Below are 12,221 nucleotides of genomic sequence, written 5' to 3'. Positions count from 1 at the left end.
CGCTGACAGCAGCAAGGAGGTCCAGAAGTTGCAAGCACTGCTCACCGGAGCTCCGGACGAGAGAGAGGTGAACGAGCAAGAACCAGAGAGGAAAACTAAAGCACCCGGAGGAGTGGCCATACACTGGGTGACGGAGAGGGAACACTCATGACGGGGCGCTCCAGGGGCTTGGTGTGGGCAAAGGAAGATGCCGATAGAGTAAAAACCTGTCATGAATGGGTCCAGAGACCGAGTGGAAAATATTGAATACTGAACCAGCTGCACAGTACTTAATGAGTTATTGAACACCGAACTAAAGAAAAGATATGCAAAATATGGGAAAATACCACACAAGTGAAAAGAAAGTAATGTTCATTTATGAAGGAAGGGAAAATTAGTAAAAAGCATTTATGAACATTGTGAAAGTACAAGCCAAATGTGAAAGCCAGCAATGAGAGCTTGTGAAGCAAGTGGGTGATGAGCACTATTGGATAGTGTGAAAGCAAGGTGGGGACAAGGAACAAAAACCACAAAGTGAGTTGTGTAAAAGTCACGTGTTGGCAGAGTCAAGAGACTGTCAAAGTGAAACAGCAGTACGGATGGACTAATGACAGAGGCAGAGAGGAAGCCTGTGCTGGCAAAGAAATCCAATGAGAATCAATTAACATTACAAAGTGCTCCGGGTTATTGGTGCGTGACCTTTGATAGGTGGACCGTGTGGGCCGACAACTGTGCCTAGACTGAGTGACCCCTACTTGGAGTGTACCAAGGAATGTTAAGAGACTGAAGCTGTTTTGCATATCAAGTGTTAAAGGGACTAAAGAGAAAAGCAAGTTATGTGAATTGTTGCAAAGCCTGGAAGGTACAAACATGAAGAAATGGGCAAGTACCCTCTTTTTTGTGTATGGGGGGGAAGGGACCAGACTCATGACGGTTGAAAAAGGGGGGGATGTTTCATTTTAACATGATATTTTAGAATAAACTTTGTTTTAACAGCAATATCTATGCGATAGTGTGATCATATTGTACTAATGGAAATATCCCTTAGCAAACTGTAGTGTTTTGTGTCAACATTTTCTGAGCGCCTTGGGGTGAGGTAGCCTTCACTCAATCCCCCCTTTTTTGTACAAAGCCTGAAAGGTTACAAAGTGGAGTTGGAATCCATGTTGAAAGCTGATGCAGGTGAATTAACTGTAAATTTGGAACCAGGAAAGCTGCTTTCTTGGGGTAGAGATCCCCGAGATATTGGAACTGTGTTGAACTTGGGAAGGGACCCCCGAGGCCTTTATGGAACTTTTTGAACTTGGGGAAAGGGAGCTGAAAAGCAAGCTAGAAGCTGGAAGAAGCTCTGAGTTTTATTTTGAACACGGTTTATTTGGTTGCTGACATCCCTACACATTGTATATCTTTAGTTCTGAGGGCAAGGATAGACTTTGGACACACAGGCTTTTGAGTTGAACTTTGACACAGACTACCCTTTGTTTCTTTAGTTGGGGAAATCCCACCTTAGCTTCGGGCAAGTTAGACCTTAATCCATCCTGACATTGGAGAAATAAACCATTTATTTTAGAAACACGAATCTGTTGTCTGTCTTACTTCATGATGCCTTCACACTACTCACTCATTATCTTAAGTCATCAGCCTCAATTCCTATTCCTAATGGCTCCCTCCACCTCATGCATCACACGTCTTGATCTTTTAAGGTATCCCGAGCAATGAGCGGCAGTTATGTGCATCACCAATGCTATATATAAGAATCTAAATGCTATTCCCAGTTTTGGGAATCCAGTACATGTCCATGAAGCACGTTACATTGAAGTCTTATTTATTACGAGGAAAAGGGAGGCCTATCTAAAATGGACTATAGACACACCTCCTTTCCACTCCTTAATCGCCTTCCTCACCCGTCAGTCTTCATTCTTAACATCTCATTACCTCCACGTCCCTTTTCGTTGCGCCAGTACTTACTTTTCAATATACCACCTACAGAAACGGGAATAAAGAACAACGCAATTTTTAACTCCTTGGCTCCGCCCCTCTCTCTTTATTGGTTGTGTATATATACCGGTCCATTAACAAATCAGGCCAAAACCCAATGTTTTTTGTTTTCGGGGGAGCAAACTCGCAAAAGGGTTGAATCACAAGGATCAAAGGAGACAGTACCAGGGACCTGGTACTGAGGAGTTGCTTACCCCTCACTACTCTATATCAGAGCAAGGTTGGATATAATCCTAGTCACACATACATATAATTATCTAATTAGATAATTATATGTATGTGTGACTAGGATTATATCCAACCTTGCTCTGATATAGAGTAGTCAGGTCCCTGGTACTGTCTCCTTTTATATACCGGTCCATCCATAGACCCCTCACATAAATGTTTGCCTCTCTGTAGACAGGGACCACAACAAAAGCAATCACCCTTTAAGAGCAGGACTCTGAGGGCATCCTGGCCAAGGTTCCCTCCCTGGTGGTTCTCTGCAGAGTCTTTGATCCAGACTGTGGAAGCAGCCCCCCTGCAAGCCTCTGGGGTACAAGGTATATAGGGGGAGCTTGAAGAGAAGGAAGGGGGGGTCTCAGTTCTCCCTTTTCTCCCCGCCCCCCTGATAGGGGAATGCTTACCGTCTGGTGGCTCACTGCAGGGCTGGAGCATCCAGTAAGCCCACTCTCGGACTGTAGGCCAAGGTTGGTATGCAGAGCATGACAGCAGCAGGCTCCCTGAGAAAGAAGCTGAACAGCTTAGATAAGGGACGCTCCCCTCCTAGAGGATTGCACATGCAGGGTGGCACATCCTTCTTAAGGAAGGGTCCCAGGACTCCATGCCGTACTGGCTCCGAGAGCACCCAGAAACCTCAGACTTTGAAAATTCCATCTGAAGGGTCCCTTCCCTTTTGGAGACAAGATGATAGAGAAGATACAGAGGGTCTTTTGCTGCGACAAACACGCATATAAGTTGTGAAAACCCCACAAGCAGTCAACAAAACCTAGACCCTCAAAAGGGGGCTCTGGAAAGTACAAGAGCCCCTTTAAATCCTCAGGATGTTGCTGAAGTAGGCTGAAACAGAGATTTTATTTATTTATTTCTAGCGCGCCAGAGCCTGCAGGCATTGTGGCGCCACATGTACACGCAAAACTTTAAACATACAGGTCACAGGACAACACAGATCATAAGAATTCCAGACGGGATCTTGATTTGATTCAGGGATATGATCTGAACAGGTGGGTCTTGAGTTATTTTCGGAAAATACTGTATGAGGACTCTAATCTTATTGGTGATGGGAGCTTGTTCCTAAGCCTAGAAGAGCCATTTGCATATCCCCATAAAGGGATCAGATCAGAAATACCTCAGGCTTTCAGCGGGGAGATAACACTTCCAGTTCAGGGCTAGATGTAGCAGCAGAGGGCCGAGCACGGAAGAAGTGGCGGCAGCAGTGGTGGTGAAACCAGAAGGCGTAGCATTAGCAGCCAGAGCAGGAGAGGTAAGGGCAGCAGAAGGTCGGAAGGCGAGAACATGAGAAGCAGGTTCAAACGGGGTGAGAGTTGCCCAACTGTTGGACAACCTTTGGAAAAGGATGGGAACCAAAAAGTGGTTCACCACACAACGTTAGTGTAGTGCGGCGGGCACAGGCACAAGAAAGGGCATATAGAAATACGGTCTGTCCCAAGAGACCAAGTGAGCAAACCAAGAAAGGTTTTGCATGGACCGTTCCACCGCTGCACTGAGGGCTGAAAGCTGCCCACCGTAAAGTCACTTGCGTCTTAACACAAATAAGTGTGGGGCGCACAGAGATGCAGATGGCCAGTACCTGAGAGGTTATCATTGGGTAAAGACACGGGGTGCCCGACGGCAGCGAGCACTCTGCAACGGGCCGGACGATGGCCGACAACTCTGCCATGGGACAGAGAAAAGAACACAGAATGCCAGTGTACCATGATTGTGCCCAGGCACGTCAGGTATCCCACAAGGCTGCCAAGGTACAGCAATATGCCTGGAAGCCCCACTGCTAACATCTGAAAAGCGAGCCGTATCCTGGTCCCACTACTCCGCCGTATCCCGTAACCACTATTGCAGGTACAAAATGGGGAGAAATCAAGTCGACCACATGAATGTGATGTAATAACACCGCGGGGTGTAATAGACTACCCCAAGACAGAACTGGATGTGACTAAAATACACAAGTAGTTAGTGCTATTGAACAAACGGGTATAACAATTCAAATTGTGGAAATATTATGTGAGGGAGCAATAGGCTCAGGTGATCCTGTTAGGAGTACCTGATCTCCCTTTTCCCAGTGATTCTGGGAATCAGTCATATTGGTAGTATTTGGCAGGAAACTAAATCAAGTCTGCTGAAGACAGGAACATTTACTTTAAGTAATTGGTTGTTGGTAAATGAATGTGCTGAGAGACCAGGGAATGTGGATTGCCCCACCCTCCCCCATGGCATGGTAGGATCTACTTGGCAGGGAAGGAAAATGCTTCCCAAATAGTGGGTGAATAGGAAATAAGAGAAAATATTGGCAATACTTGGCAGGAGTGTGTCCCAAGTCTGCCAGACACTAGGAAAAGTGCTATAGATCAATTTGCCCAAACAGAAGTGGCAGAAAAGGAAAGACCAAGAGAATTGGGATTGTCCCCCCTGGCAATAAAAAGTCCCACAGGGGAAGGGAGCTACTTTCCTTAAAAAGGGAAAGAAGCTGAAAACACCAGGGGACGTGGATTCTATGTCAAGAGTGGAGGCAAACATTGTCCCTGGTAGTCCTCTGTCCATATCCTTTACCCATGAGCCACTTCCTGTCCAGGTCTTTCCTCTTCTTTTTCGGCTCTTCGGAAAGATAAGTTGCATGTCTTTGTGGTACCAGCAATGGCGCGTTAATTAGAAGAACGTGTTGTGACTGCAATATTAGAATAATGTGCAAAAAGTCTCATTAGACGGTGTGTTCTCATCTTATATCCTCAGTGTAAACGAACTACGTAGTTAGACAGTTTTTCCACCATGATGTAATTCACAAGCTTTTTTGCCTGTACGAGGCTAGTACAACTCTGTATCAAGGTGCGCAACCGGACCGTGAGTTTCTAACTCGCAGTGAGTACGAGCTGCGCTCCATGAGGGAGTTGCATTATTTTCTTTTCTTACGCGGATCAAGGGTATTATTTTGCCTCCCCGGGGCTACTTCTGCCTTTTTTTCACGGACGTGCAGCCGGACCTGTGATTATCGAATTCACAAAGGGGCACCCGGATGCGCTGCATATAGCATTATTTTACCGCACTGATGCCCTATGACCGAGCAAGGTCTATTTTTAGCCTTGCTTCTGTCGCGCAAGCACCCTGAGCATAGCCACAGCCATGCGCAGGAGCTTGAACGTGCAATGACACATAGCTCTCAACTCACACGCTTTTGGCGGGTGTCACCCGCCTTGTAAAGAGCTGACTCACCCGCCAAGCCTCCAGCATGCTCATTCGTTTCAATGGGCCTCTCACCCGCCAAAATTAAAATCGGGTGTTTTCACCCGCCTTTGTGACACAAATGGTTGAGAGCTATGAATGACACAGCACTTACAGGGTGCCTTACTCCAAACCGCTGAATAACTCTGAAGGAACGTTGCATGCTCATCCATACGAGCGCAGATAAGAACAGCGAACCGTTTTTCTACTGACACAGCAGCGTTAGAACCGCAAAGGACATTCCACAGCCAAAGGCTCTCCACAAGAAACTCTTCGATAACCTACAAGTTGGCTTCCAACAACATATACAGCCAACAAGGCTGAAGGCAGTAAGAGCCTACAACCCCTTAAGGTGCCTACCCCACCCCACCTCTTCAGTGGACGTGCCATTCAGCCTGCTCTGTTCAGGCACTCGGGTGCAGTTATAACATTAAGCATAATGGAATTAGATGAAGGGAGTTTGGGAAGCCAGGACCAAGAATTTTCCGAGGAGGAATCAGACCTGACACTTAGTTTCAAAAAGGACTGAGGAGATTCCTTGGTCAACGCGGGATTGAAGAGGTAGGCCCACTCCAGGATGGACTAGAAGCCCTGGAGTATTTGATTGGTGATGGCCTTAAGAAAAAAGGCTCTGAAGTGACCACCAGCATGTCCTCGGAGCAGCCTACTAGCAAGGCCACCGATAAGGGGAGAGAACAGACCTGCAATCTGAAAGGATCACCGACTCCCCAGGGTCATGTCAAGGTGGGAAAAAGAAAGCCTCCTGAGGCTGTCGACGCATTTGAGAAGCTGAAAGATGCTTTCATGCTGTGGACGACCGTGCCAAGCCTCCTACACCCCATCCCAAGGGGCATAAAACACAGGGAATGAAAAGTCCTCATCAGAGTCCAGAGAGTCCGACTAGTTTCCCAGAAGTCAAAGATTGGGAAGCGGAAATGCAAAGAGAAGCATTTTTAGGAGCTAAAGAAGAGTTGATGGATATGTTTGACCCAGATTCAATAATACATCCAAGGTCAAACGACTGGTGGCCATCACCGAGAGTAACGTCATAAATGGCCCAAAGGCTACACAAGCTATTGAAAAAGAAGTGAGACTGTGGATGCGCTCAGAGTGCCACAGGCAGTGAGCTACCCGGGAAATTGGCGGAAACGCCGGAATTGGATCCGAAAATGACCACATTCATATCTAAAAAAGAAAGAAAAAACAGAAAATTGATGAAAGACATGGACGGCGCCTGGAAGCGCTGCCAAGAGAAGGTTTTCCACATAGCCGGCCCCATAGCTAAGATTATGGACTTGGCATGGAGGGCCCAGGACACTGGGGAGCTGGTAGACCCAGGCGTCCTAGCCAACTGGGCACAAAGAGCTGTGTGTCTTATAGGGAATGCAAACTGTGCCCTGTCCTCTGAGAGGAGAAGAAGCCTTCTGTTGAAAATAGATTCCAAACTGGGGGATCTAGTGTCCTATGAGGCAGGAGAAGCCGCACAGCGATCGCTATTCCGCAAAGTATTTGTGAAAGAGATGCGGTTATTATTATTATCGCCACTGAAGCAGGTGAGAAGTACGATAACCTACCCCTCTTTGGGGGAGCAGGACACTGTTATACTTGCACGATTGGCAAATGCTTTGAAGTAATGCATGGCTACTGCAAACTATGACAGTGTTTCACTTAGAGTTTGGAGGACCACTGGTGCAGCGAGATAGGCCAAAGCGCTTTACGATGGCAAGCAGGGAGCGCGATCTAGAGAGAGAACTGAACCAAAGACGCGATAAAACGCATTACCATGGAAAATACCTTCATAAGCAACATGTTCATAGTGCACAGGAAGGAGAAAGTAAGACCAGTTATAAACATGAAGGAACTGAATAAATGGCTGGTTTACAGGCACTTCAAAATGGAAGGAGTGCACCTCTTCCGAGACATTCTCCGAAAGGGGTACTGGTTGGTGAGGTTGGACCTGAAAGATGCCTACCTTACAATACCGAACGCCATAGAGTAGCGCAAGTATCTAGGCTTCCTATGGAACGATCATACATGACAATTCAAATGCCTGCCATTCGGGCTTGCCTCAGCGCCCTGGGCCTTCACGAAGGTCATGAGGCTGGTCGCAGCTACCATGATCGTTTACTTAGACGACATTCTTATACTAGCGGAAACATACGTACTTCCGTCGAGTAGACACAGTGAGCGTCACAGCTTCTCTCCTCCCTAGGTTTCCTGATAAATTGGGTGTAATAGGAGCTGATCCCCAAGCAGCGACTAGAGTTTCTGGGGTTTGTGGTAGACACAACAAAGACAACGCTAGAGCTGCCTCGCCCCAAGGTGAAGGCAATAAAGAAAGAGCTGAGAGCGGAGTTGCGAAAGAAATGATATCTCTTTGGGCCCTAGCAAGAACTGTCGGGCTTTTAGCAGCCCTCATCCAAGCCATTTTTACAGAGCCCCCACATCCCAGAGCCCTGCAGAGGCTGAAGATCCGTCACCTACAAGGAGGTGTGGGATATCATCAGTCAGTACCCCTAGATCAGGAGGGGACGTCAGAGCTGGAATGGTGGATCCAGAACATGGAGGCCTGGAATGGGCGAGCCATATTCAGAGACGTCCCGGAGCTGGTGATAGAGTCCGACGCCAGCAGACCAGGCTGGGAGGCGAGGTGCGTTCACCTGGAGACAGGCGGCAGATTGTCGCAGGAGGAGCTATTCCTTCAAATCAATTGCTTGGAACTGCTCGCAGGCTCTTTTGTGATAAAATTCTTTGCCAAGGGCAAGTCGGAGTCTTGTATTCTACTCGGGATAGATAACATCTCGCAGTCCGATACATTAGTCATCTAGGTGGCACGTGATCGCGTATGCTAGTGGAACTAACCAAGGACTTCTGGAATTATTGCCTCGATCGAAGGATCTCTGTGACAGCAAAACATAGTAGCGAATTGAACTCTCACTACTGGCACGACTCCAGTGATTGAATGCTACACAAGGAGGTGTTTGCGCAGATTGCAGCCCTCTAGGGACACCGAACTATTCATGTCCGGATTGAACAGACAGTTACAAAGATTTTTCAGCTAGAGACTAGATCCGGAGGCACAAGGGGCACGCGCTTTTCTGCAAGCGTGGTTGGGCGCAGTTCACTACACGTTTTCCCCTTTTGTGGTGATAGCGAGAGTGCTGGCGAAGATCAGGGGAGAGAGAAAGCACAAGCTATCATAATAGCTCCAAACTGGAGGTCGCAAGCATGGTTTCCAGTTCTGATGCAACATTCCATGGATTTCCTAGCAGACCCGTCGAGGAACTATCATCCTCTGACGAGGACGGGCCAACTACCTCTGCTCGCTTGCAGATTATCGGGAGCAGATGGAGTTTGCCAGGCATTTCGGGGTCAGCTGCAGAATCTATCAAGTAATCCTGGGCCGCCTCTACGCTCAAAGGTTACGAGGCGACTTGGAGGAGATGGTACCTATGGTGCAGCCAGAACAACCTTCACCACGTTTCTGCCCCTCTAGTGCAGGTGCGCAATTTACTAGCTTCCCTAGCCAGAAAAGTGAAAGCATTGAGAACGGTAGGAGTTTGCAGGTCAGCGATCTCAGCCGGGCATGATCATTTAGATGGAGCCCCTATAGAGGAACACCCGGCGGTAGTTAGACTGATGCGAGGAGCCAAACTTAGTGCGCCACCCATTCCTAAATATGCACAGCTGTGGGACATCTCTGCAGTCTTGCGGCTGTTCCTAGACTGCCCGTGTAACAAGGATTTATCTGATCAGCAGCTGTCGTGGAAACTAGAAATGTAGCTGTGTTTGGTGCCCTGTAGGAGATTCTCGGATGTGAAAGACCTAGAAGTACACGGGAAGGCCTTTGGGCCGGATGGAGTGACCTTTTCCATCGCCAGAAGGACTAAGTGTCACTCGACAGTTATCTCTTATCCCTACTTTCTGGGACATCCCAAGCTATGCGTGGCAAACTGTATCAAAGAATGTGAAGTGAGGACGGACGAAGTGAGGCCTTCAGGCATATCTCAGCTGCTTATCATGCGCAGAAAACCATTTAAAGCAGTAACGGCAGCAACCATAGCCCGTTGGGTGCGAGAAATCATGTCCCTAGTTGGCTTAGATGTGGCGGAATTCGGGGTGCATTCCGTTAGAGGGGCCATGGCTTCCAAAGCTTTCGGAGCCAGAGCGAGTCTTCAAGACATATTCAAGGCACCGGATTGGTCTAGCAATGCCATGTTTAAGACCTTTTACTTTAAGCCGATAGTAGTAGATGGCTTTGAACGAGCATAATGCTCGCCTCCGGTCTTGACATAGAATGAAGATTACCCCTGTGCCAAGGCAGAGGTAATCTGTATTGTCCCCCCCGCTGGCATTGCTAAATCCACCTGAGGGGAAGGACACCATTTTCCCTACTGATAAGCAGACTCAAAGGGAGAGGTATCTCTGGTACATTGTGAAGCCTTGTCCCGGCGATATTGTGAGTGTCGGGATTTACAAGTGGAACTGGCTTCAAGACAAGTGAAGGAAGGCAGCAGGGAAGCAGCTGGGTACATTATTATATGCCCTTGTGGTCCTTTTTGTACTATTTAAGTGTGAGACTTGGAATAGGTTTTGGACACATTATTATTATTTTATTTTAATTAACTTTTGTATTGTTTTGGTTGAGTGAATCAACCTTTCAATATGCATCTATTTACATGAATTATTACATTGCAATAATCAAATAAATGAAATAATGAAAAGTACAGAAAACGAGAAACCAAGTACATATAAAATCAATTTCGTTAAAACAAATGTCTCGTTATGTACATTTTGTCTATAAATTAGAACTAAACACAAATTAATATATCCGGTTTTGAAACATTTCCAGTGTAACAGTTCTAACAAACAGTTGCATTCAAAATCATTTGTCAAGGTCACCAACAAAGAATAATCTTTTTTAGTGATTCAAGATGCAAATGCAGAACACATGTTGTGATTGCAACCTGAACCACTGTTAGCTTAGTATGCAATAATTTTAACCACAGTGTTTCTGTTGTCATGGTCCTACTTCTTTCAAATATGGTCTTAAATATATATTCCGCTCGTTTGATAACTTGGGAAATTCAGTCATCTTTTCATGTTGATCTTGGTTGCAGCTTAATCTGCAGATCGTATCGCTGTGGGAAATTGTGCGTTGTCTTGCTAGCACTTCTTTAGTCTCATTAAGATGAAGACAAAAGCGCATACAAATATTCCTGTGGTTGGGGCTTGGAAATGTCAGCAAATAAAACTCAGTTCATCGGCATTTTTTGTCAGCAAATGGATTGTCTTGATATGATTTGCACTTCCTGCACGCTTCAAGAGTGCATATCCAATCGTTGTGCCACAATTTACATTTAGCTCGAGTGGGATTAGTCATTAGTAAGTCTTTAGAGGTGTCAGCTGCAGTCAATGATGAAATAACATGCAACCTCCAGTTGCGGGCAAAATAGTCGTCAGAGTTGAGCATGTATATCGACAATTTACCCAAAAGCGTGTTTGCGTTATCGGCCATAAGACATTTCCTATACAGCGAGCAAGCTTCCAATTATACAGGGCAAACCAGGATGGCAGGCCTTAGTGGTTACTATTTTGGAAATCCTGACAAGGACTGGTCATATAGTTAGTTTTATTGAGGCAGGGAAACCCCTCATAGAGTTGAGGCTAGTGAGGCGTTTTCCCACCCCCTTTATTATTTAAGTAAAAGCTTTTGTGAAACCAGTAACCTTGTATCCGTCTCTTTACTCCGGAACCTCACAGCATTGTGAAAAAGTCAATCGAATGAATACTTCTCTCTCACACAGTCCTTACTCATTATCTTCTGTTTTTACCTGCAGTGGTGTCGGAAGGAATTGGGGTTGGGCGTCTGCAGGCAGCAGTATCCTGGCGGAGTTCGGGACCCTGCATATGGAGTTTGTGCACCTCAGCTACCTGACCGGCGATTCAGTCTACTACAACAAGGTGAGTCATGCCCTCACTGTACCAGTCTGTGTGCACCTCAGGTACCTGATCCAAGAGCTGTTGTACTGCAGCAAGGTGAGGCCTGCCCTTCCTGTACCTCTCTATGCAGAGCTCCTCAACCAGACTGGTGAACCAGTCTACCTCAATAAGGCAAGCTGTGTTATCGATGCAGATCCCCGGCCTTTCCATTTGAGTCTTTGTGCACCTCATGGCCCATTTACTACGCAGTCCTGCCCTCACTCCACCAGTCTATGTAGACCCCAACTTGTGGACCTTTGGTCCAGTGTGCTATAAGGGAAGTCCTCACTTAACCATGCCCATCTGTGTGCACCTCAGCTAGCGGTTCATTGGTCCTCTGCTATATGTTATGTTATTTGGCATTTAGATAGCGCTCTATATATCATTGGTATGACCTCAAAGCGCTGGTAGGTTGAACGCCCTCGGGAACCGTAGTTCCAGTCAGTAGAGAGAGCTAGTGTTGTAGGATTCGTGGGTGCACCAGATAAGTGTGCAGCGGGTGTAAATGCCAGGTGGTAGCTGCATCCTAGCGTTTAGGTGTGGTGCTGGAGAAGTCGGTTGGATGCGTGCCGTCTGGTGGGTAGACATCCAGACTGGGCTCTGGCTGCATTAGGCCTGAAGGACGCATATGTGAGCAGCTATGCCGGAATGTCATGGGATAGCTGCGTTTTGTTAGGGTGATGGGGTGTTGATGAGGTCTTATTCGTATGTGGAGAACTAGGCCAAATTAATCAGGGGTATAGCTGTGTTCTAGTTCAGTGATGGTGTATAGTGTAGAGTAAAAGTAGTGAAGTGATGTGGTGGTTAACTTT

General features: G+C 46.8%; 1 protein-coding gene across 1 annotated transcript in view; it reads left to right on the top strand.

Moving 5' to 3' along the window:
* The window catches only part of MAN1A2 (mannosidase alpha class 1A member 2), a 1,471,929-nt gene that overhangs the window by 1,266,457 nt on the left and 193,251 nt on the right, over positions 1-12,221 (top strand). Inside the window, exon 7 of the mRNA XM_069635768.1 lies at positions 11,268-11,391. Coding sequence (XP_069491869.1) covers positions 11,268-11,391 — 124 coding nt within the window. The remainder of the gene's footprint in view (positions 1-11,267; positions 11,392-12,221) is intronic.

The sequence above is a fragment of the Ambystoma mexicanum genome, chromosome 7p, assembly GCF_040938575.1.
Source record: "Ambystoma mexicanum isolate Mex_15411 chromosome 7p, UKY_AmexF1_1, whole genome shotgun sequence".
Lineage (NCBI taxonomy): Eukaryota > Metazoa > Chordata > Amphibia > Caudata > Ambystomatidae > Ambystoma > Ambystoma mexicanum.
This window is presented reverse-complemented; position numbering and strand designations above follow the sequence as displayed.